Source organism: Bombina bombina, chromosome 4, assembly GCF_027579735.1.
Source record: "Bombina bombina isolate aBomBom1 chromosome 4, aBomBom1.pri, whole genome shotgun sequence".
Lineage (NCBI taxonomy): Eukaryota > Metazoa > Chordata > Amphibia > Anura > Bombinatoridae > Bombina > Bombina bombina.
The window spans coordinates 445,717,416-445,741,593 of record NC_069502.1 but is presented as its reverse complement, the minus strand read 5'-3'; the positions used below and the strand labels follow the sequence as shown (position 1 = coordinate 445,741,593).

The following is a 24,178-nucleotide window of genomic DNA, read 5'->3' as shown; positions in this document are numbered from 1 at the left end:
CTGATTCAGAGCACAGAAGGGTTCATGCAGATAAAGGCACATTGAGGAAGTTTTCTGCCAGATCCATGCTTCGGATCAAGAGAGCAGCTGCTAAAATACCATTACATAGCAGCAAACAGATATTTGAGGCTGCTGGTGCCTCTGGAGACCCACGGACATCAAGGTGTAGAGTCTTCCAGAGTCTTGCAACTGTGCATAAACCTTCCATTCGGCCACCACTAACAAATGCTCACAAGCAGAAACGGCTGCATTGGGCAGAAAAATAGATGAAGACTAATTTTCAAACAGTCCTGTTCACTGATGAGTGCTGTGCAACCCTGGATGGTCCAGATGGATGGAGTAGCTGTCAGGGTTTTTTCCCTGTTGTGTTTGCCATGTGCTGCTGGCAGCCAGTTTACTCACCTCTCTTCCTGACTATGGTGCATTGTGGGGGATGCTGCTCAATTTCTGCACTTCCTTTTATGGCCAGACTGGTTTGCATCATCCATGTGAGACAGGATGCAGTCTCAGAATTGTGATGTCATCACTTATTATTTAAAGGGCCTCTGTTCAGTATGCTTTGCCTTTGTGTTGTCTCAGACCTGTTTGTGAGAGTGCCTGTGCATTACCTGGCTGTCTGACGTCCTTCCTGGTTCCTGATCCCTGGCTTGTTCCTGACTCTGCTGTTTTCCTTGTTCCTGATTCTGGCTCGTCTGACTATTCGCTTTGGCTCCTGACTCGGCTCGTCTGACTACCTGCTCTGGTTTTGATTCCTGGCTTGTTATTTGACTTATGGACTTTTTATTATTTTTTGCTTTTAATAAAGGTGTGATTATTTTTGCACTTCTCGTCACAGTCTGATTCCTGGCACCCTGACATTACGCAAAGGCCATGAATCCTGATGGTGCTAATAATCCACCTTTACCTGCCATCATTTCCAGAATGGATGTACAGGATCACCGCTTGGATCAATTTGCACTAGCCCTGCAAATCTGCTGACTCGCACTGCACATTTGGACCAAAGTGTCCCGCAAGTTATGGCTGCTCCTGTTTCCGCTGCTGCACCTATGCCTATCAGGAGCATGTCCGGTTCTGCACCTCTACCTCAGCGATATGGAGGTGATCTTATTCAGTGCAGAGGGTTTTTGAACCAGGTGGGCATTTACTTTGAGATGTTACCTCAGGCGTTTCCCTCTGACAGAGCTAAGGTGGGATTTCTCATCTCGTTACTCTCTGACACAGCTCTTGCCTGGGCTAATCCCTTGTGGGAGACTAATAAACCTGTGATTTCTAATTACCCTGAATTTGTGGCCTCCTTTCGATGGGTATTTGATGTTCCGGCTTGCTCCTCCTCTGATGCTAAATGACTCATGTCCATTCAGCAAGGAACAAGATCTGTTGCTCAGTATGCTATTGAGTTCCATATTCTTGCTGCAGAGGTAGGTTGGAACAATGAAGCCGCCTTCTTTCATGGGGTCTCTGATGCGATTAAAGAAGAAGTTGCTGCCAGAGATTTACCAGAGGATCTCGAGGCATTGGTGTTTTTTTTTATCCTAATTGACATCAGACTCAGAGAGAGGCCCTCTTTCAAGGAGCGCTTGCGGAAGCGTTCAGTTCTGTTGTCTCCTACGTGTTCGTTCCCACCCATGCCTCCCTCTCCTCTCATGCCTCCTGGTCCCAAGTCACCAGGTACTGCTGAGCCAATGCAACTGGGATTTACACGTCTCTCCACGGCGGAGAGAGCCTTTTGGAGGAGGGAGGGGCTCTGCCTCTATTGTGGGTTACAGGACTTTTGAAGTCTTGTCCTACACGGCCGGGAAATGCTCACACCTAAGGTCCTAAGGTCCTGTCGGGGGCAGACCTTGGGTGGTTTATCCTTTTCCCCGGAACTGCTTAAGGAGAAACCTGGTCACGGTTGTCCTTTCCTGCGTGAACTCCTCCATAGTCACCCAGGCTCTTGTTGACTCCGGTGCTGCGGGCTATTTCATTGACAGTGGTTTTGTATCAAAGCACTCCATTCCTGCTTTGCCTCGGTCCGTTCCGATTGCTATTGAGGCCATTGATGGCAGGCCCCTTCAGCCCGCACTCGTTACTCACGAAACTGCTCCGTTGTCCATGGCTGTTGGGGCTCTCCATTTTGAAACCCTCCAGTTCCAGGTGATAAACTCTCAGCATTTTTTCCGGTTGTTCTGGGTTATCCCTGGCCCCAAAAGCACAATCCTAGTCTTGACTGGCGCAGGACCAGAATTTTGTTGTGGTCCCCGCAATGTATTTCCACTTGTCTTCGGAAACCAGTTAAAGTTTTGTGCACTTCTTCGGTTTCTCAATTGCCAGAGGAGTACCGAGAGTTCCTAGACATGTTTGACAAGATGCGTGCCGGTACGTTGCCTCCTCACCTGTCTTATGATTGTGCCATAGACCTGCAACCTGGAGCCATTCCTCCTCGAGGCCGGGTGTACCCTCTGTCTGTTGCAGAGAATTATGCTATGGAGGAATATGTTGCCGAAGCTCTGTCACGGGGGATCATCCGCAAATCCTGCTCTCCTGTAGGGTCTGGCTTCTTCTTTGTGAAGAAAAAGGGTGGCGAGTTAAGACCATGTATCGATTATAGGGGTCTTAATCATCTTACCATTAAGAATGCTTACCCTATTCCGCTTATTATGGAACTCTTTGACCGCCTCAAGGGAGCTACGGTCTTTACTAAACTTGATTTAAGAGGAGCGTACAATCTCGTTAGGATTAAAGGACCAGTCAACACATTAGATTTGCATAATCAACAAATGCAAGATAACAAGACAATGCAATAGCACTTAGTCTGAACTTCAAATGAGTAGTAGATTTTTTATAACAAATTTCAAAGTTATGTATGTTTCCACTCCCCTTGTATCATGTGATAGCAATCAGCCAATCACAAATGCATATACGTATAGTCTGTGAATTCTTGCACATGCTCAGTAGGATCTGGTGACTCAAAAATTGTAAATATAAAAGACTGTGCACTTTTTTTTAATGGAAGTAAATTGGAAAGTTGTTTAAAATTACATGCTGTATCTGAATCATGAAAATGTAATTTAACCTGAGTGTCCCTTTAAGGAGGGCCACGAATGGAAAACAGCATTTAACACCAGGAGCGAGCATTATGAGTATCTTGTAATGCCCTTTGGCCTATGTAATGCTCCTGCTGATTTTCAGGAATGTATTAATGATGTCCTACGAGATATGTTGCAACAGTGTGTTGTGGTGTACTTAGACGTCATCCTCATACACTCACCCACACTTGAGGCTCATCGTTCTGATGTTACACGGGTACATCAGAGACTATGTGAGAACGGCCTGTTTTGTAAACTTGAGAAATGTGATTTCCATCAGACTCAAGTAACCTTCCTAGGTTATGTTATCTCCGTTGCAGGGTTCTCCATGGATCCTGACAAGTTATCTGCAGTTCTGCAGTGGCCTCGCCCAGTTGGTCTTCGGTCTATTCAACGTTCTTTGGGGTTCGCCAATTACTATAGAAAGTTTATTTAAAACTTTTCTACCTTGGTCAAACCTATCACAGACATGACCCGTAAAGAGAATGATCCACTCCATTGGTCACCTACTCCCATTAAGGCCTTTGATAGTCTTAAGACTGCCTTTGCTGCCGCTCCAGTTCTGGCTCATCCTTACCCTGTCCTGCCTTTCGTTCTTGAGGTCGATGCGTCTGATACTGAAGTAGGTGCCCTCTTGTCTAAACGTCCTGACGGTTCCTTGCATCCGTGTGGTTTCTTCTCTAAGAAATTGTCTCCAGCAGAGTGCAATTATGAAATTGGTGACAGGGAATTACTGGCCATAATTTTGGCACTTAAGGAATGGAGGCATCTTCTCGAGGGTACTAGCGTGCCAGTGCTCATTCTTACTGACCACAAGAAATCTATCTGAAGCAAAACGTTTGTCGACTCGACAGGCCAGATGGGCGCTATTTTTGTCTCGGTATAATTATGTGGTCTCCTACCTGCCTGGTAGTAAGAATGTTTGGGTTGATGCCCTCTCTCGACAATTTTCGCCTCTGTCCAAGGAAAAGTCTGTACCTACTCCTGTTATACCTCCTGACCATATTTTGGCTACCATACGTACTAATTTGACTACTCCCTTGGGGGAGGAGATCCTGGCTGCACAAACCAATAAACCTCCTGAGAAACCTAGTGGTAAGTGTTTTGTTCCTGAGAATCTTCAAACTAAACTTTTGCACACTTACCACTATCCTAAAGCCGCAGGTCACCCAGGCAAGAACCAAATGATTTGGTCTGTCACTCGACAATTTGTCACTCGACGTCTTCCTGTGGGTCTTCTTCAACCTATTGCTAATAGTGAGCGTCCTTGGACACATCTTTCCATGGACTTCATTGTTGAGCTCCCTGTTTCCAATGGCAATACTGTTATACTTATGGTGGTTGACCATTTTTCTAAAATGTCACATTGCATTCCCTTGATGAAGCTGCCTACCGCTCAGGAGCTTGATTCAATTTTTGCCCGGGAGGTCTTCCGTTTACATGGGTTACCCAAGGAGATAGTGTCGGACTGGGGTAGCCAGTTTGGATCCAGATTTTGGCGTTCCTTTTGTGCTCAAATGGGGATCCAGCTTTCCTTCTCCTTGGCATATCACCCTCAATCCAATGGGGCTGCGAACGTTCTAATCAAGCTCTGGAACAGTTCCTCCATTGCTATGTCTCAGATCACCACAATAATTGGTCTGAACTGTTACCTTGGGCAGAGTTTGCTCGTAATAGTGCTATTAATGCTTCCTCCAAGTTATCCCCGTTCATGGCGAATTATGGGTTTCAACCATCCTTGTTGCCCGATTCATTTATGTCTCAGGGTATTCCGGCTTTGGAGGAGCATCTCCGGCAACTCCGTTCCATGTGGGTGCAAATTCAGGATTGCCTTCATCGTTCTATGCAGCACCAAAAGTTCCAGGCTGATCGTAGGCGTCTGCCCGCACCTTCCTACCAGGTTGGTGAGAGAGTTTGGCTGTCCTCCTGCAACTTGAACCTTCATGTGCCTTCCAATAAATTGGCTCCCCGTTATGTTGGTCCTTTTCGAATACTCTGACGGGTTAATCCTGTGGCCTACGCTCTTGACCTTCCTCTTGCTATGCGCATCTCCAATGTTTTTCATGTCTCCCTCTTAAAACCATTGGTTTGTAATTGGTTTACCACTGTGTTGCCTCGTCCCCGTCCTATATTTGTTGACAACCATGAGGAGTATGAGGTCAGCAGCATTATTGACTCTCGTATGTCCAGGAGCCATGTACAGTATTTGGTTCACTGGAGAGGCTACAGTCCGGAGGAGCGTTCTTGGGTTCCCTCCTCTGATGTTCATGCTCCCGCCCTCCTCCGTGCCTTCCATGCCTGTTTCCCCAATAAGCCATTTGTCCTCCCGCTGGGGAGGGGTCGTTGAGGGGAGGGTACTGTCAGGGTTTTTTCCCTGTTGTGTTTGCCATGTGCTGCTGGCAGCCATTTTACTCACCTCTCTTCCTGACTATGTTGCATTGTGTGGGATGCTGCTCAATTTCTTTTATGGCCAGACTGGTGTGCATCATCCATGTGAGACAGGATGCAGTCTCAGAATTGTGATGTCATCACTTATTATTTAAAGGGCCTCTGTTCAGTATGCTTTGCATTTGTGTTGTCTCAGACTTGTTTGTGAGAGTGCCTGCGTATTACCTGGCTGCCTGACTTCCTTCCTGGTTCCTGATCCCTGGCTTGTTCCTGACTCTGCTGTTTTCCTTGTTCCTGATTCCGGCTCGTCTGACTATTCGCTTTGGCTCCTGACTCGGCTCGTCTGACTACCAGCTCTGGTTTTGATTCCTGGCTTGTTATTTGACTTGTGGACTTTTTATTATTTTTTGCTATTAATAAAGGTGTGATTATTTTTGCCTTTCACGTCTCAGTCTGATTCCTGGCACCCTGACAGTAGTGGATAGTTGGTGGACGGCCACCCTGTTCCAACAAGGCTGCGACGTCAGCAAGGCGGTGGTGGAGTCATGTTTTGGGCCGGAATCATGGGAAGAGAGCTGGTCGGCCCCTTTAGGGTCCCCGAAGGTGTAAAGATGACCTCTGCAAAGTATGTGGAGTTCCTGACTGACCACTTCCTTCCCTGTTACAGAAGGAAGAACTATGCTTTCCGTAATAAAATCATCTTCATGCATGACAATGCACCATCTCATGGTGCAAAAAATACCTCTGCATCAATGGCTGCTATGGGGATAAAAGGAGAGAAAGTCATGGTGTGGCCTCCATCCTCCCCTGACCTCAATCCTATTGAGAACCTTTGGAGCATCCTCAAGCAAAAGATCTATGAGGGTGGGAGGCAGTTTACATCCAAACAGCAGCTCTGGGATACTATTCTGAAATCTTGCAAACAAATTAAAGCAGAAACTGTCCAAAAACTCACAAGTTCAATGGATGCAAGACTTGTGAATCTGCTATCAAATAAGGGGTCCTATGTTAAAATGTAACGTGACCTGTTAAAATGTTTAAAAAGTTAAAATGTTGTTCAAAGTTTGATTGAAATAGCTTTTGATTTCAGTAAATATGCTGCAAACACAACAAATGACAATTTTCAGTTCTTTACAACCTATAAAGTGTTTAGAAACTTACTGTGCATAATAATTTGGAACAGTGCATTGTAAGATTTTTATTTTTTTTAAAAAAATACTGTTATCATTAGGAGGTTTGTTCAATAAAATTTGAATTGTACTCTTAATAGTTGATAACATAAGAATTATGCTGACTATTGTTTACATCAATTATTTAGGTAAATGAGAAAGATATCATTGGCATAATAATTTTGAACAGGGTGTAGTTAGGGTAGGTTAATTAATAGTTTAATATAGTTTAATTCTACAGGTAAGTTTTAATTTATTATAAGATAGGGATGAGGTAATTTTAATGTAAAGTTAGCGGGTTGTTAGGTTTAGGGGTTAATAGCTTAATTTAGTTTATGGTGATGTATGTGGCTGGCAGTTTAGGAGTTAATAGGTTTAGTAAGTGGTAGTGATATGGGAGGCCAGGGGTTTAGGGGTTAATACATTTATTTAGTGGCAGTGGGGTCTGGGAGCGGCGGGATAGGGGTTAATACATTTATTTAGTTGTGGCAGGGTCCGGGAGCGGTGGAATAGGGGTTAATAACTTTATTTAGGTTGCGGTGGGGTCTGGGAGCAGTGGGATAGGGGTTAATAACTTTATTTAGGTTTCAGTGGGGTCCGGGAGCGGCGGGACAGCAGTTAATAACTTTATTTAGATTGCGGTGGGGTCTGGGAGCGGCAGGATAGGGGTTAATAACTTTATTTAGGTTGCGGTGGGGTCCGGGAGCGGCGGGATAGGGGTTAAACATCTTAGTATAGTGCTAGTGTTTAGTGACAGGGTATAAATAAAGTTGGTAAAAAGCCGAATAGCAGCGAGATCGATGACTGTTAGTTAACAACAGTCTGCTGCTCATCGCCCCGTACTTGTTGCGTGGCTTTTTGCCGGCTTTTTTTATAAATATGGAGATCGTATTCAGGCCGCGATGTTAGGCGATGTTAGGCGAGCGTATTGGTGTCGGCGAATGCAGCATAGTTGACAGCTTGATAAATAGGCCTCTTAGTATTAACACATACCACTATATCCCTTATATATTAGTGGCTAATATATTGCCACATAAACCTTATTTACTGTACATAGTTATATCAAATAGATACATAAATATGGGGAGCATATTTTTGATTGCTACTATATTATTTATATGCAGCACTTGATCACATTAGATATTTACCACCTAAAACACTATTTTTAGGTAATAATTATAGTTGGAAAATTTAAATTTCACATATTATCACAGCACCCTATTTATAGGTTGTTCAGCCATTATTTTACACATATTACATATATTTTTTATTTAATCATATATCACATATCTATACTATTATATATTTTTAATATTATTTATTTATAGCACCTCATATTTACACATGTATCAGAGGTGACATATTTTGATTATTAATATCCACATATATATAAGTTAGTCACTTTGTAGATATATTTTATTCATACCAATATTGATTGTATAGTACATGTTATAACTTCTACCACATTGAAATCGGTCCCTCTGTGTGATTGGGGGATAGAGGTCTGTTAGTGAGTTTGTTCAAAAGATATGGTGTATTGTGGTATCTAGGTTACATATCGATGGAATGAGCATATCGACACTGGTGGGGAGCTGTATTATTTGCTTGTGCCTTCAAGTTCATACCGCATACGTTTTTGTCTCCTTAGGGCTCTGTAAAATCTATATTGGAGATGCTAGAATATTAAAGACATGATTAGAATGGGTTGCAGTGGGCTGCGTGGCTTATTGTGGCGACCATGTCACTTTGTTGGTAATAAAGGGCTAAGCGTAAGAACTTTTTCGGTGTGTATCATCGGTTGTCCATGGAGACCAATCATGCGACAGCATAGGGGGGGCGATGTGCATAGTGTCCAGTCATATAGTTGCTGAGATGGAGTGGGTGATAATGAGGATGGACACACCCTCGTTCTGATAGGTCTCACAGACTAACACATACCTTCTGTACTGGATAGAATACATGCTCATATATACAAAATAGATTGGGCAGATAAAGTGCAATTTAGCACTAAAAGGTTGGTGAATACAGCACAAATAAAACACGGAAGTGTGCAATGCTCAGGGTATAAACAATCCGGAGTGTGTGTAGACAACCGGACCCATATCTTTATTATTCTGCCCTCATAAAAGGAGAATCAATGGGTGTTAAATGACTACTTAACAAAGAAATAAAGGTAAGATTTGTGTAGACAAACATAAGCCAGTTAAGAGAACTTTAAAAGGACTGAAAATAACAATAAACAATAAAAAAATAGATGGAATGATTTGTTTGTACACACACAAAGGGAGAATGTTACACTTTTTGAGCTATATCTCCCATAGAGATCAGATAAAAACTTATAAAGAGGGAGGACCCCATTATTTATTGAAAGATAGGATGGAAATATTTGTGAGACAAAAATGGGTGCTTATCTAATCGCTTAAATTGCTAAAGAAGATGCTGATGAGATGTAAAATTAAATTAAATGTATTTTTTGATGTTATAGGGTATACATTGTTATTTGTGATTGCTGCTTAATATATGTATATATGGTTTGATACAGTATGTACAACTTTGGATGCTTATACAGGTAGATCTTGAGTGTGTAGGTGTATCAAATTAATTAGAGAACACGCCCCCTAAAAGGAAGGACTTGGTTCATTTGTGTTAGGTAGGAGTTATAAAAAGCAGGTTTACTGCTAAGGTGAATATTATGCCTGAGGAAACGGCCATTTAGCACCGAGAAACGCGTTGCATTGATAGGGGGATATTTGGATACCCCTATTCCACTTTTTGTACTTGATTTTAAACTTCTTTAATAATTACCGTAAAAAATTCAAGTTGAGTGGAAACACCTTACCTGCTTGTGTTTACTGACTAACTACTGGATTAAAATCACTATCATTTTCCTGCACCTGAATCTTGACCATTGGGAGAACCTTAGTGGGGTGAGCCGACACGCCTTGCATAAATTTGTCAGCCTGCCTCTACCAGCACATTGGTGTGCTTGGTCAGCATCACACAAGAATTTCCAGCTGTGGGTGAGCTGTTACACCCTATCAATCTACAGCCTACATCTACCAGCATATTAGGGTGCTTTATTAACATGTGAGTATCCATATGGCTCATATTATGTCGAGTTTATACATATGTTTGATGATCCCGCACACGAGGCGCCCCTTTGTTCTTTTATACACTCTGCAGTTTACCCAGATCAGTCGGTGAGGAGGAGGCAGCCAACATTTGATAATCCAGGAGGATTTTCTGATACCAAAGAGGTGCATCCTATTTACTTTGGGACTTTTTTGATTTCTTGAAATTTGTATGTATGCCTAACATAGTTGTTTGTTTATTGTATATGGTATACTGTTAACTATTTATCCTCTTCTAACCGCCCCTTTGAATTTCATTATATCATTATCTAGTATCTTTGTGGAATTGAGGGGAGCTGCTATCTATTAATAGGGATTGGACAATTATCCTTACAACATGTTGTCTATATCAGAGACGTCATCTAGAAGACTCTCTTTTGATAATATTACTGACCATGAGCTTAACACATTGCCTATTGATAAATCTATAGAAGGCCTTTTTTCCCACACTAGAGGGACTACTAAAGACCGAGAACAGACATTGGTGGGATTTGGACACCCTTAAAAAATATAAAGGAAAAAAAGCAGATCCATAGAGGAGTAAGGGTGTTCAAGAACTGTTCCTTTAAAAATGATTGTGCCCTATTGGAAAAGTGGTTCTCTATATTAGATGATTGCTCTTTCAAACTAATTGACTTGCTTATTAGGCATAGGCAACAGTTAGTAGATGAAATGGCTAAAGAAATTGAAAAGATCCAAAAAGAATTGGATAATCTGAAGGATCATCCAGAATATTCCAGATTAAATAGTCAGACAATCAAAGCCTCTGATGAGTTTCAAAAAGAAGTTATAGAGAGAAAAAACCCTAAACTAGCCAGAAATGAAGATGACTATGCTAAAGGAGTTGTATATACCTACAGGGAGTGCAGAATTATTAGGCAAGTTGTATTTTTGAGGATTAATTTTATTATTGAACAACAACCATGTTCTCAATGAACCCAAAAAACTCATTAATATCAAAGCTGAATATTTTTGGAAGTAGTTATTAGTTTGTTTTTAGTTATAGCTATTTTAGGGGGATATCTGTGTGTGCAGGTGACTATTACTGTGCATAATTATTAGGCAACTTAACAAAAAACAAATATATACCCATTTCAATTATTTATTTTTACCAGTGCAACCAATATAACATCTCAACATTCACAAATATACATTTCTGACATTCAAAAACAAAACAAAAACAAATCAGTGACCAATATAGCCACCTTTCTTTGCAAGGACACTCAAAAGCCTGCCATCCATGGATTCTGTCAGTGTTTTGATCTGTTCACCATCAACATTGCGTGCAGCAGCAACCACAGCCTCCCAGACACTGTTCAGAGAGGTGTACTGTTTTCCCTCCTTGTAAATCTCACATTTGATGATGGACCACAGGTTCTCAATGGGGTTCAGATCAGGTGAACAAGGAGGCCATGTCATTAGATTTTCTTCTTTTATACCCTTTGTTGCCAGCCACGCTGTGGAGTACTTGGACGCATGTGATGGAGCATTGTCCTGCATGAAAATCATGTTTTTCTTGAAGGATGCAGACTTCTTCCTGTACCACTGCTTGAAGAAGGTGTCTTCCAGAAACTGGCAGTAGGACTGGGAGTTGAGCTTGACTCCATCCTCAACCCGAAAAGGCCCCACAAGCTCATCTTTGATGATACCAGCCCAAACCAGTACTCCACCTCCACCTTGCTGGCGTCTGAGTCAGACTGGAGCTCTCTGCCCTTTACCAATCCAGCCACGGGCCCATCCATCTGGCCCATCAAGACTCACTCTCATTTCATCAGTCCATAAAACCTTAGAAAAATCAGTCTTGAGATATTTCTTGGCCCAGTCTTGACATTTCAGCTTGTGTGTCTTGTTCAGTGGTGGTCGTCTTTCAGCCTTTCTTACCTTGGCCATGTCTCTGAGTATTGCACACCTTGTGCTTTTGGGCACTCCAGTGATGTTGCAGCTCTGAAATATGGCCAAACTGGTGGCAAGTGGCATCTTGGCAGCTGCACGCTTGACTTTTCTCAGTTCATGGGCAGTTATTTTGCGCCTTGGTTTTTCCACATGCTTCTTGCGAACCCTGTTGACTATTTTGAATGAAACGCTTGATTGTTCGATGATCACGCTTCAGAAGCTTTGCAATTTTAAGAGTGCTGCATCCCTCTGCAAGATATCTCACTATTTTTGACTTTTCTGAGCCTGTCAAGTCCTTCTTTTGACCCATTTTGCCAAAGGAAAGGAAGTTGCCTAATAATTATGCACACCTGATATAGGGTGTTGATGTCATTAGACCACACCCCTTCTCATTACAGAGATGCACATCACCTAATATGCTTAATTGGTAGTAGGCTTTCGAGCCTATACAGCTTGGAGTAAGACAACATGCATAAAGAGGATGATGTGGTCAAAATACTCATTTGCCTAATAATTCTGCACACAGTGTATAATAAAAAATCTGGGACAGATAAGACTGACAATAGGGACCAAAATTGGATAGTAGTACATAATATGAAAAATAAGAACAAAAATAAATCATATACTGGTGGGAATGGAAGTAGTAATCACCAGGCCAGGATTTATCAGCGCCCAGATCATTCAATAGCCACAGAGGTGATGGCAACTCCAATTCACCAAAAAACAATTGGAGAGCACAAGAGAATTATTCCCATAGCAACAATAGAATGCAGAATAGACAATATCCTAATTGGAGACCAACAGCTAACCAATATGGGGGAAATAGGGCATCCCAGAGACAAAATTCCATGCCTAACCAAGCCAATGAGTACAATTTTTCACCATACCAAAGACAAAATGATAGAACCAATTGGGGATATCCTAACAACCCATCTAATTATTATGATACTCCACTTCAGAACAGGTATCAAACATTAACTAATAATAGCAATGACTTGACAGACAGAGTATTTGAACAACAGGGCACATGAGAAGAGAGACCATCTACCTCAGTTGGGAATCATTTTTTAGGGGACAGACCCCTGGCCCCATTATGGAACAAAACGAAATTGGCCCAAAACAACAAAAAAAGATCTTTGCCAAACGAGGAAGAAGAGGGAGAGGGTATTCCCTCAAAACAAAACTACAGAAACTGAAGGAAGGTATTTTTAATTTATCCTCACACCAATTATCCAACAACGAAATTAGGATTTTGAGTAGAGGCTTATCATTTTGCCCTCCTAATCAACCTAACATCTTTAACCTGTATATTGATATCAACTCTTTCACGAGAAAGCTATCGTTGCAGAGATATTTTGCAGCTAAGCAGTTGAAAAAACATAAATTGGAAGGGACACCAATACTGACTGATGGAATGGACCCTAAGAATTTGGGACAGGTAGTATACACAGAGACAACTGATTTATCAAACAACCTTTTTGAACAAATATCACACACTTCACTAGCACCAGCCTCCACTTTCAATCCACCTAGGGAGCATGGTTCTTTTGTTTATCTGTTGCAACAGCTAGTATTGGAAGACTTAATTAAAACATTTAACAATAATAAAAACAATAACAATGGTGAGAAAATTTGGCCAAATGAACAACATGCTCTAAATAGACTAATGAAAGACCAAAATCTAGTAATACGCCAAGGGTGGAGGGATAGTCCTACAGGACTATAAGGTTAATGTAACTGAGGCTAAACACATCGTATGTGATATTAATTATTATCTAAAACTCAAAAGGGACCCTAAGATGGTATTTAGCAAAATTCTCAAAAATATAGTCTTGGATGGTTATGATAGGTTATTTTCAATAAAAAAGAGAAACAATACTTACTTCCAGACCATCCTAGTATTCCATTCTATTACCACCTCCCGAAGATCCACAAAAATCATACCACACCCCCTGGGAGACCGATTATTGCTGGGATTAATAGCCTTACAGACTGCTTATCGGAATATGTGGCTCTTCACTTACAAAAATATGTTATTAAGTTAACATCATACATAAGAGACACTACAGACTTGTTGAATAAGTTAATGACTGTCAAAAGGGGGGACAAACATCTTTGGTTAAAGGGCCACTGTAAGTAAATATTTTCTATGCCTGTTACTAACTAACTACCCCAAATATGCTTTTTATCAATAGCATTTCATTAACATATCTCTACCATATATCAGAAATCTTGTCTGCAAATTTAATTGTTTTCCAAACCCACTCCATGGGTATCCTTTGATCTGTACCAATCCGTTTACAATACCTAGGTTTCAAAATGGCGCTTTAAACACAAAGTTATTGGTTTAAGTATTTTGAACACACAGTGCTGAAAATAGTGGGCAGGATAACGTGACATCATCGGCAAATAAAATATATAACTTTTAGAACGTTATGAAACTTAGTTTTGGAGAAAATATAGGTCAGTAGGTTTTAATAAATGTTTATTAACTTTAATATATTAGTTGTTTAGCTTAAAAATTATAGTAATCCTTTAACATGTGATTTAGGATCACTATACTCCAATATTGACCCTAAATTAGGCTTAAGTGCGGTAGGCAGCTATCTTGAGAATGATATATACTTACCATCTTCACATTTCATTTTAAAATGCATTGAATATATATTGTCTCACAACTATTTTCAATTCTTAGATGACTTTTATTTGCAGATTAAGGGAATGGCCATGGGTACCAGATTCCCCCCCCCCAGCTTTACCAATTTATTTATGGGCATATTTGAAGAAAGATATATTTAAAACTCTAGTTGGGGGGTGAGTCTGGTATTCTATGGCCATTATTTAGATGATCTTATTTTTATTTGGAATGGCTCTGTAGAGGATGCCAATCTTTTTGTGGACAGTTTAAATTCCAACTGCATGGACCTTTCCTTTACTCACAACATATAATTGAGAAAAATCTAATATCTGGATATAGTTCTAGAATGGACTGATGGGGGGAGTGTTGTGTCTTCCACCTATTTCAAGGAAGTGGATAGCAACAACTTTCTCCATTTCTCTAGTAAGCATCTGAATAACTGGAAGACCAACATTCCCTACAGTCAGTTCAGATGGATTAGGAGAAACTGTAGCACGATGGAACTTTACGATGTTCAGTCTGAATTTTTAATATCAAGACTTAAAGAGAAGTGATACCCTATAGAACTGATTAAAGACAGTTATGCTAAAGCAAGGAATGAAGATAGAAACACCATTCTTGCACCCAAATTGAAGGGAGAAAATAAGATGAAAGAAGAATATTCTAGGGATCCGGTGTTCATTACCCAATACAATTCAGAACATAAACAAATTAGACAATCCTAAACAAATACTGGCCTATAATTTTAAAGATCCCATCCTTAAAAATAGTTAAAATAAAAATCCTAAACTAGTGTTTCGTAGAGCACCAACCCTTAAACAGAAACTAACCCCTAGTAAGATAGTAATATCCAAAAAGAAAAACATACACAATAAACATTTTTCCACAAACAAAAAAGGGAGAGTGGGAACATATAGATAGGTGTCACATGTGTAAACAAATAGGTGTCACATGTGTAAACATATAACACATAGAAACAAAACCATTGATCACATTAGATATTTAGTACATAAAACACTATTTTTAGGTAATAATTATAGTTGGCAAATTTAAATTTCACATATTATCACAGCACCCTATTCATAGGTTGTTCACTTATTATTTTACACATATTACATATATTTTTTTATTTAATCATATATCACATATCTATTCTATTATATATGTATAATATTATGTATTTATAGCACCTCATTTCATATTTACACACGTATCAGAGGTGACATATTTTGATTATTAATATTCACATATACAGTATATAGGTTAGTCACTTAGTAGATATATTCTATTCATACTAATATTGATTGTATAGTACATGTTATAACTGCTACCACATTGAAAACGGTCCCTCTGTGTGATTGGGGGATATAGGTCTGTTAGTGAGTTTGTTCAAAGATATGGTGTATTGTGGTATCTAGATTACATACTGATATGGAATAAGCATATTGACACTGGTGGGGAGCTATATTATTTATGCTTGTGCCTTCAAGTTCATACCACATACATTTTTGTCTCCTTAGGGCTCTGTAATATCTATATTGCCGTGGAGACGCTAGAATACGTGATTAGATTGGGTTGCAGTGGGCTGTGTGGCTTATTGTGGTGACCATGTCACTTTGTTGGTAATAAAGGGCTAAGCATAAGCACTTTTTCGGTGTGTATCATCGGTTGTCCATGGAGACCAATCATGCAACAGCATTGGGGGCGATGTGCATAGTGTCCAATCATATAGTCGCTGAGATGGAGTGGGTGGTAGTGAGGATGGACACACCGTCGTTCTGATAGGTCTCACAGACTAACACATACCTTCTGTACCGGATAGAATACACACTCATATATACAAAATGGATTGGGCAGATAATGTGCAATTTAGCACTAAAAAGGTTGGTGAATACAGCACAAATAAAACACGGAAGTGTGCAATGCTCAGGGTATAAACAATCCGGAGTCTGTGTAGACAACCGGAACCATATCTATAATATTCTGCCCTTATAAAAGGAGAATCGATGGGTGTTAAATGACTACTTAACAAAGAAATAAAGGTAAGCTTGGTGTAGACAAACATAAGCCAGTTAAGAGAACTTTAAAAAGGACTGAAAATAACAATAAACAATAAAAAAATAGATGGAATGATTTGTTTGTACACACACAAAGGGAGAATGTTACACTTTCTGAGCTATATCTCACATAGAGATCAGATAAAGACTTATAAAGGCGGAGGACCCCATTATTTATTGAAAGATAGGATGGAAATATTTGTGAGACAAAAATAGGTGCTTATCTAATCGCTTAAATTGCTAAATAAGATGCTGATGAGATGTAAAATGAAATGAAATGTCTTTTTTGATGTTATAGGGTATACATTGTTCTTTGTGATTGCTGCTTAATATATGTATATATGGTTTGATACAGTATGTACAACTTTGGATGCTTATACAGGTAGATTTTGAGTGTGTAGGTGTATCAAATTAATTAGAGAACACGCCCCCTAAAAGGAAGGACTTGGTTCATTTGTGTTAGGTAGGAGTTATAAAAAGCAGGTTTACTGGTAAGGTGAATATTATGCCTGAGGAAACGGCCGTTTAGCGCAGAGAAACGCGTTGCATTGATAGGGGGATATTTGGATACCCATATTCCACTTTTTGTACTTGATTTTAAACTTTTTTAATAAATACCGTAAACATTCAAGTTGAGTGGAAACACCTTACCTGCTTGTGTTTACTCACTACCTACTGGAGTAAAATCACTAGCATTTTCCTGCACCTGAATCTTGACCATTGGGAGAACCTTAGTGGGGTGAGCTGACACGCCTTGCATACATTTGTCAGCCTGCCTCTACCAGCACATTGGTGTGCTTGGTCAGCATCACACAAGAATTTCCAGCTGTGGGTGAGCTGTTACATCCTATCAATCTACAGCCTGCATCTACCAGCACATTACGGTGCTTTATTAACATGTGAGTATCCATTTGGCTCATATTATGTCAAGTTTATACGTATGTTTGATAATCCCGCACATGAGGCGCCCCTTTGTTCTTTTATACACTCTGCAGTTTACCCAGATCAGCCGGTGAGGAGGAGGCAGCCAACATTTGATAATCCAGGAGGATTTTCTGATACCAAAGAAGTGCATCCTATTTACTTTGGGACTTTTTTTGATTTCTTGAAATTTGTATGTATGCCTAACATAGTTGTTTGTTTATTGTATATGGTATACTGTTAACTATTTATCCTCTTCTAACCGCCCCCTTGAATTTCATTATATCACTTTAAAAAAATAGACTGCCCTCTGGGCAGGCTTATCGCCTAGTAATAAAATAAAATTATTTATAGTGCTTAGCCTGGTGCACATCTTCATCTGCTGCATATCTTCCATAAGCGTCTCACATATATTTCTGTAATCTATTCTTCATATACCTCAGTCACCACAACACCTTTACTACCATTAGGCAATTAGATTCCACATACATGTACAACCAATGACTTTATGCTAGCATAATACCCACCGTTATTAACTGTACATTTAATATGCAACAACTCTATTAAAGGGATATAAAACCCATCATTTTCTTTCATATTTCAGTTAGAGCATGTCATTTTAAACAGCTTTCCAATATAATTCTACTATCAAATTGTATTTGTTTTCTTGTTATCATTTGTTGAAAAGCCGGAAGGTAAGATCATGAGCGTGCACGTGTCTGCAGTTCTATATGGCATCAGTTTTGAAAGAATATTATACATTAGCAAGGGCACTAGCTAACAGCATTATTTCCTGTCATGTGGTGCTCCAGACATGTGCACACTACGTATTCAGAAATCTCATAAAAAAATATATATTTGAGAATGAAGCTAATTTGATAATATAAGTAAATTTAAAATCTTTTTAAAATTGTATGATTTGTCTGAATCATGAATTAAAATTTTTGGGTTGCATGTCCCTTTCAGTAGCAGTATCTCTATTTTGCAGGTGATACAAAGTTGTGTAAGGTGATTAGGTCAGTGCAGCCTGTAATTGTTTTGCAAGGGGGTTTTATGAAAATTAAAAGAATGGGCTGGTAAATGGCAAAAGAGATTAATACTGGTAAATCTTAGGTACTTTAGAAGTAATATATGAATGATAGCTATTATTTAAATGGAAGTAGACATCAAAACAGAGGGGGGGGGGAGGGTTTGAGCTTACTCAAAGACAACAAGCTAAGAATGAATGTGCAATGCAAGGGAGCAGCATAATAAGGTGGTGTTCAGTTCTGGGAACCAATTTCATAAAAGGACATTACAGAATTAGAAAACGTTCAGAGAATGGCCACAAATCTAATAAAGGGAATGGAGTATTTAGACTATGAAGAGAGGTAAGCCAGACAGGGTCTGTTTACTCACTTGAGAGGTGATATGATTGCTTTATATACATATATTCAAGGCCCATATACAGAGATGGCTGAAGCTCGGTTTATTCCAAGGCAATTGTCTGTGACAAGAGGTCACAATATAAGGCTTGAGGATAGGAGATTCAGTCTCCAGCAATGTAAACGTTTTGTTCACTGTAAAAGTAATCGAATTGTGGAATGCATTACCTAAGGAGCTAGTGAATGTCAATACCTTAGATACATTTAAAAAGCCTTAGATGATTTTCTAACTAGAAACAAAATTCAGGGATTTAATTGCTTGTGTTAAATAGGTCAGCTTTCTAATTGTATTAAAGTAAGTTCAATTGGAGCTTCTTTATTGTAAATTAAGTAGGATTTTTATAGGTTAAACTCAATGAACTTTTGTCTTCTTTTAACCTCATCTACTGTGTAAGTATATTACCACAAGCACACCAAAATCACCACAATAACATACCTACAGGTTCTGTGTTTCTACCAATTTCTATACCACTGCATTTATAAAAACATGTGCGATGATTGATTTGCTAATAATTATTGATTGGTGTGGATATAACTTTATATATTTATTGCAGGGTGCTCAATATGTGTGGAATAAAGAGCAGATGAATAGAATTGAGGACACATCTGCAACCTATGTAATGGGTAAGAAAACTAAAACAGCCATCTTAGTATTATAAACAAGAATAAAACACACAATATCCATACCCCCCAACTGTCCCGATTTTTGCGGGACAGTCCCGATTTTAGGGGTCTGTCCCACTGTCCCGGGTTGCTAGCCATCTGTCCCGCATTGCCCCATGCATACATTTTTTTTAATTCTATTGATCACATACTCAGAAGCAGCTGGCTTTTCTCTCCCAGGGTTATATACCTGTTAGTTTCCTTGTGGAAAAGTAATGGTGTGTGGGTTAAGCAGGAGTAGGAAGGCTGTATACCATCTGATCTCAGGTAATGGTAACCTATAACCCCTGGTAGTGATGACGTCTAACTCCTGGTGATTATACTAGCATGCCTTTAGTTATATACGATGAGCAGTGCTAACACCAGGGTAACAAACAGTGGCAGCTTCAGACTGCCAGCTAATGTGCTTGCCAACCCCAGGACCCCATACAATGAGTTACAGATACCCATATATGATGTAGTGTGTGTGTCTATCTGTATCTATAAGTGTGTATGTGTGTATATCTGCATGTATACGTGTAAGCTGTGTAGTGTGTGTGTGTGTGTGTGTATCTGTATGTATAAGTGTGTGTGTGTATCTGCATGTATAAGTGTATGCTATGTAGTGTGTGTGTCTGCATGTATAAATGTAAGCTATGAAGTGTGTGCATCTGCATGTGTAAGTGTATACTATGTAGTGTGTGTATATCTGCATGTATAAGTGTAAGCTGTGTGTGTGTGTATCTGCATGTATAAGTGTAAGCTATGTAGTGTGTGTATCTGCATGTATAAGTGTAAGCTATGTAGTGTGTGTATCTGCATGCATAAGTGTATGCTATGTAGTGTGTGTGTATCTGTAAGTGTAAGTGTGTGTATCTGCATGTATAAGTGTATGCTATGTAGTGTGTGTGTATCTGTATGTATAAGTGTATGCTATGTAGTGTGTGTGTATCTGCCTGTATAAGTGTATGATATGTAGTGTGTGTCTGCATGTGTAACTGTATACTATGTAGTGTGTGTGTATCTGCATGTGTAAGTGTATGATATGTAGTGTGTGTGTATCTGCATATGTAAGTGTATGCTATGTAGTGTGTTACTGTGCATTTTTGCTAACTTTAAAGGCCAGAATCTAGAATATTAATGAGGAAGCAGAGAGCAGTTTTAAAGAATCTATTATTAAATGTCCAATTAAGATAAAAATATTTAGTAATGTCTCTGCAAAGGCTAATTAAATACAGAGCTCACATAGCTATACCAGTGGTTTGAGCTTGTGTTTGATTTGCTGCCTAAGAGTATTAAAAGATATGACTTTATTTAGAATTTTATTTATATTACTTTGGTGTTATGATTTTTTTAAGCCCCGCCCCTGCCCACCACATTTCAATTTTTTCCCGTGGGGGGGGGGGTCCCTCTTTTGAATTTTGAAATGTTGGGAGGTATGCAATATCTGTTACTTTGTTCTTTGTTTTTTGTTTTTCTAATAAAATAAAAAGAGGTAGAATCTTAAAGATTTCCTGTTCTTTGCATCATTGTATAGATACTGACATTGCGGTATATTGAAGTTGTCAGTAAAATAGTGTGCAGCAACATTCTGGTAATAGGTCATTTAAAATGTGACTGATATATTAAGATCACTCCTAAAAAGATCATTGGCTAGATTATGAGTTGTGCATTAGGCTTAAAAAGCAGCGTTAAGAGGTCCTAACGCTGCTTTTTAACGCTGGCTGGTATTACAAGTCTTGCAGGTACAGGTGTACCGCTCACTTTTTTGGCCAGACTTGGAAATACCGCAAATCCACTTATGTAAATTGCGTATCCTCTTTTTTCAATGGGACTTGCATAGTGCCGGTATTACGAGTCTGCCAAAAAGTGAGCAGTACACCCTCTCCTGTCAAGACTGGTACCGCATTTTAAAGTCAGTAGTAGCATAAAACTCTCAACTAAAGTGCTAAAAAGTACACTAACACCCATAAACTACCTATTAACCCCTAAACCGAGGCCCTCCCTCATCGCAAACACTTTAAAAAAAAATGTAACCCCTAATCTGCCGAACCGGACATCGCCGCTACTATAATAAATATATTAACCCCTAAACTGCCGCACTCCCGCCTCGCAAACATTAGTTAAATATTATTAACCCCTAAAATCGCTGACACCTACCTACATTTATTAACCCCTAATCTGCCGCCCCAAACGTCGACGCCACTATACTAAAGTTATTAACCCCTAAATCTAAGTCTACAGCTACATTGTAGCTAGCTTAGGGTTTATTTTTATTTTACAGGCAAGTTTATATTTATTTCAACTAGGTAGAATAGTTATTACATAGTTATTAACTATTTAATAACTACCTAGCTAAAATAAATACAAAAGTACCTGTAAAATAAAACCTAACCTAAGTTACAATAACACCTAACACTACAATATAATTAAATGAATTCCCTAAATTAAATACAATTAAATAAAATTAGCTAAAGTACAAAAAACCCCCACTAAATTACAGAAAATAATAAACAAATTACAAGATTTTTAAACTAATTAAACCTAATCTAATCCCACTAACAAAATAAAAAAGCCCCCCAAAATAAAAAAAAGCCTTACCCTACACTAAATTACAAATAGCCCTTAAAAGGGCCTTTTACGGGGCATTGCCCCAAAGTAATCAGCTCTTTTACCTGTACAAATCCCCCCCAACATTAAAACCCACCACCCACACAACCAACCCTACTCTAAAACCCACCCAATACCCCCTTAAAAAAACCTAACACTAACCCCTTGAAGATCACCTTACCGGGAGCAGTCTTCATCCAACCAGGCCGAAGTCCTCAACAAAGCCGGGAGAAGTCTTCATCCAAGCCGGGTGAAGTGGTCCTCCAGACGGCATCTTCTATCTTCATCCATCCGGCGCGGAGCGGGTCCATCTTCAAGACATCCGACACGGAGCATCCTCTTCATCCAACGGCTAACACTGAATGAAGGTTCCTTTAAATGACGTCATCCAAGATGGCGTCCCTTCAATTCTGATTGGCTGATAGAATTCTATCAGCCAATCGGAATTAAGTTAGAAAAACTCCTATTGGCTGATGCAATCAGCCAATAGGATTGAAGTTCAATCCTATTGGCTGATCCAATCAGCCAATAGGATAGAGCTGGCATTCTATTGGCTGTTCCAATCAGCATCAGCCAATAGGATTTTTTCTACCTTAATTCCGATTGGCTGATAGAATTCTATCAGCCAATCGGAATTGAAGGGACACCATCTTGGATGACGTAATTTAAAAGACTTCTGCCCGTCTGGAGGACCACTTCGCCCGGGTTGGATGAAGACTTCTCCTGGCTTTGTTGAGGACTTCGGCCCAGTTGGATGAAGACTTCTCCCGGTAAGGTGATCTTCAAGGGGTTAGTGTTATGTTTTTTTAAGGGGGTATTGGGTAGGTTTTAGAGTAAGGTTGGTTGTGTGGGTGGTGGGTTTTAATGTTGGGGGGGGATTTGTAATTTTTTTACAGGTAAAAGAGCTGATTACTTTGGGGCAATGCCCCGCAAAAGGCCCTTTTAAGTGCTATTTGTAATTTAGTGTAGGGTTGGGCTTTTTTTATTTGGGCGGGGATTTTTTATTTTGTTAGGGGGATTAGATTAGGTTTAATTAGTTTAAAAATCTTGTAATTTGTTTATTGTTTTCTGTAATTTAGTGTTTTTTTTTGTTCTTTAGATAATTTAATTGAATTGTATTTAATTGTATTTAATTTAGGGAAATAATTTAATTATAGTGTAGTGTTAGGTGTTAGTGTAACTTAGGTTAGGTATTATTTTACAGGTCAATTTGTTTTTATTTTAGCTAGGTAGTTTATTAAATAGTTAATAACTATTTAGTAACTATTCTACCTAGTTAAAATAAATACAAACTTGCCTGTAAAATAAAAATAAACCCTAAGCTAGCTACAATGTAACTATTTGTTATATTGTAGCTAGATTGGAGTTTATTTTATAGGTAAGTATTTAGTTTTAAATTGGAATTATTTAGATAATGATAGGAATTTTATTTAGATTTATTTAAATTATATTTGTTAGGGGGGGTTAGGGTTAGGGTTATACTTAGGTTTAGGGGTTAATACATTTAGAATAGTGGCGGCGACGTTGGGAGCAGCAGATTAGGGGTTAATAAATATAATGTAGGTGTTGGTGATGTTGGGGGCGGCATATTAGGGGTTAATAAGTGTAAGATTAGGGGTGTTTAGACTCAGGGTTCATGTTAGGGTGTTAGGTGTAAACATAACTTTTATTTCCCATAGGAATCAATGGGGCTGCGTTAAGGAGTTTTACGCTGCTTTTTTGCAGGTGTTAGACTTTTTTTCAGCCGGCTCTCCCCGTTGATTCTAATGGAGAAATCGTGCAAGAGCACGTTACACCAGCTCACCGCTAACGTAAGCAGCACTGGTATTGGAGTGCGGTAATGAGCAAAATTTTTCTTATCGCTCACTTCTTGTCTGGATTGTAATAACCCGTAATACCAGCGCTGTCTGTAAGTGAGCAGTGAGCATAAACTGCTTGTTAGCACCGCACAGGCTCTAACGCAAAACTTGTAATATAGGTGAATGTTATTTTTGTTTGTTATATATCAGCAAATAAGTGACAAGTTGCAGAATTTCTGCATATAAAATGAATGCTTTCAAAGCATTTAAAGCTATAATTGATATTTTGAAATTATTAATCAAAACTTGGTCAATTATATTTTATTATTAACCCACATGCTTCTAAAGTGTGAAGTTGCAATGCCAGAAAAAAATTATCTTTTAGAGAAATTACAGTGCACTTAATTCTATAAGAAAAAGGGCAGAACCTGGAAGTCC

At 39.3% G+C, this 24,178-nt stretch overlaps 1 protein-coding gene across 1 annotated transcript in view; it reads left to right on the top strand.

Annotated features, from left to right (window-relative positions):
• ALPI (alkaline phosphatase, intestinal) overlaps positions 1-24,178 on the top strand; it is a 140,177-nt gene that overhangs the window by 61,163 nt on the left and 54,836 nt on the right. The window contains exon 7 of the mRNA XM_053711912.1: positions 19,244-19,313. Within this exon, the coding sequence (XP_053567887.1) occupies positions 19,244-19,313 (70 nt within the window). The remainder of the gene's footprint in view (positions 1-19,243; positions 19,314-24,178) is intronic.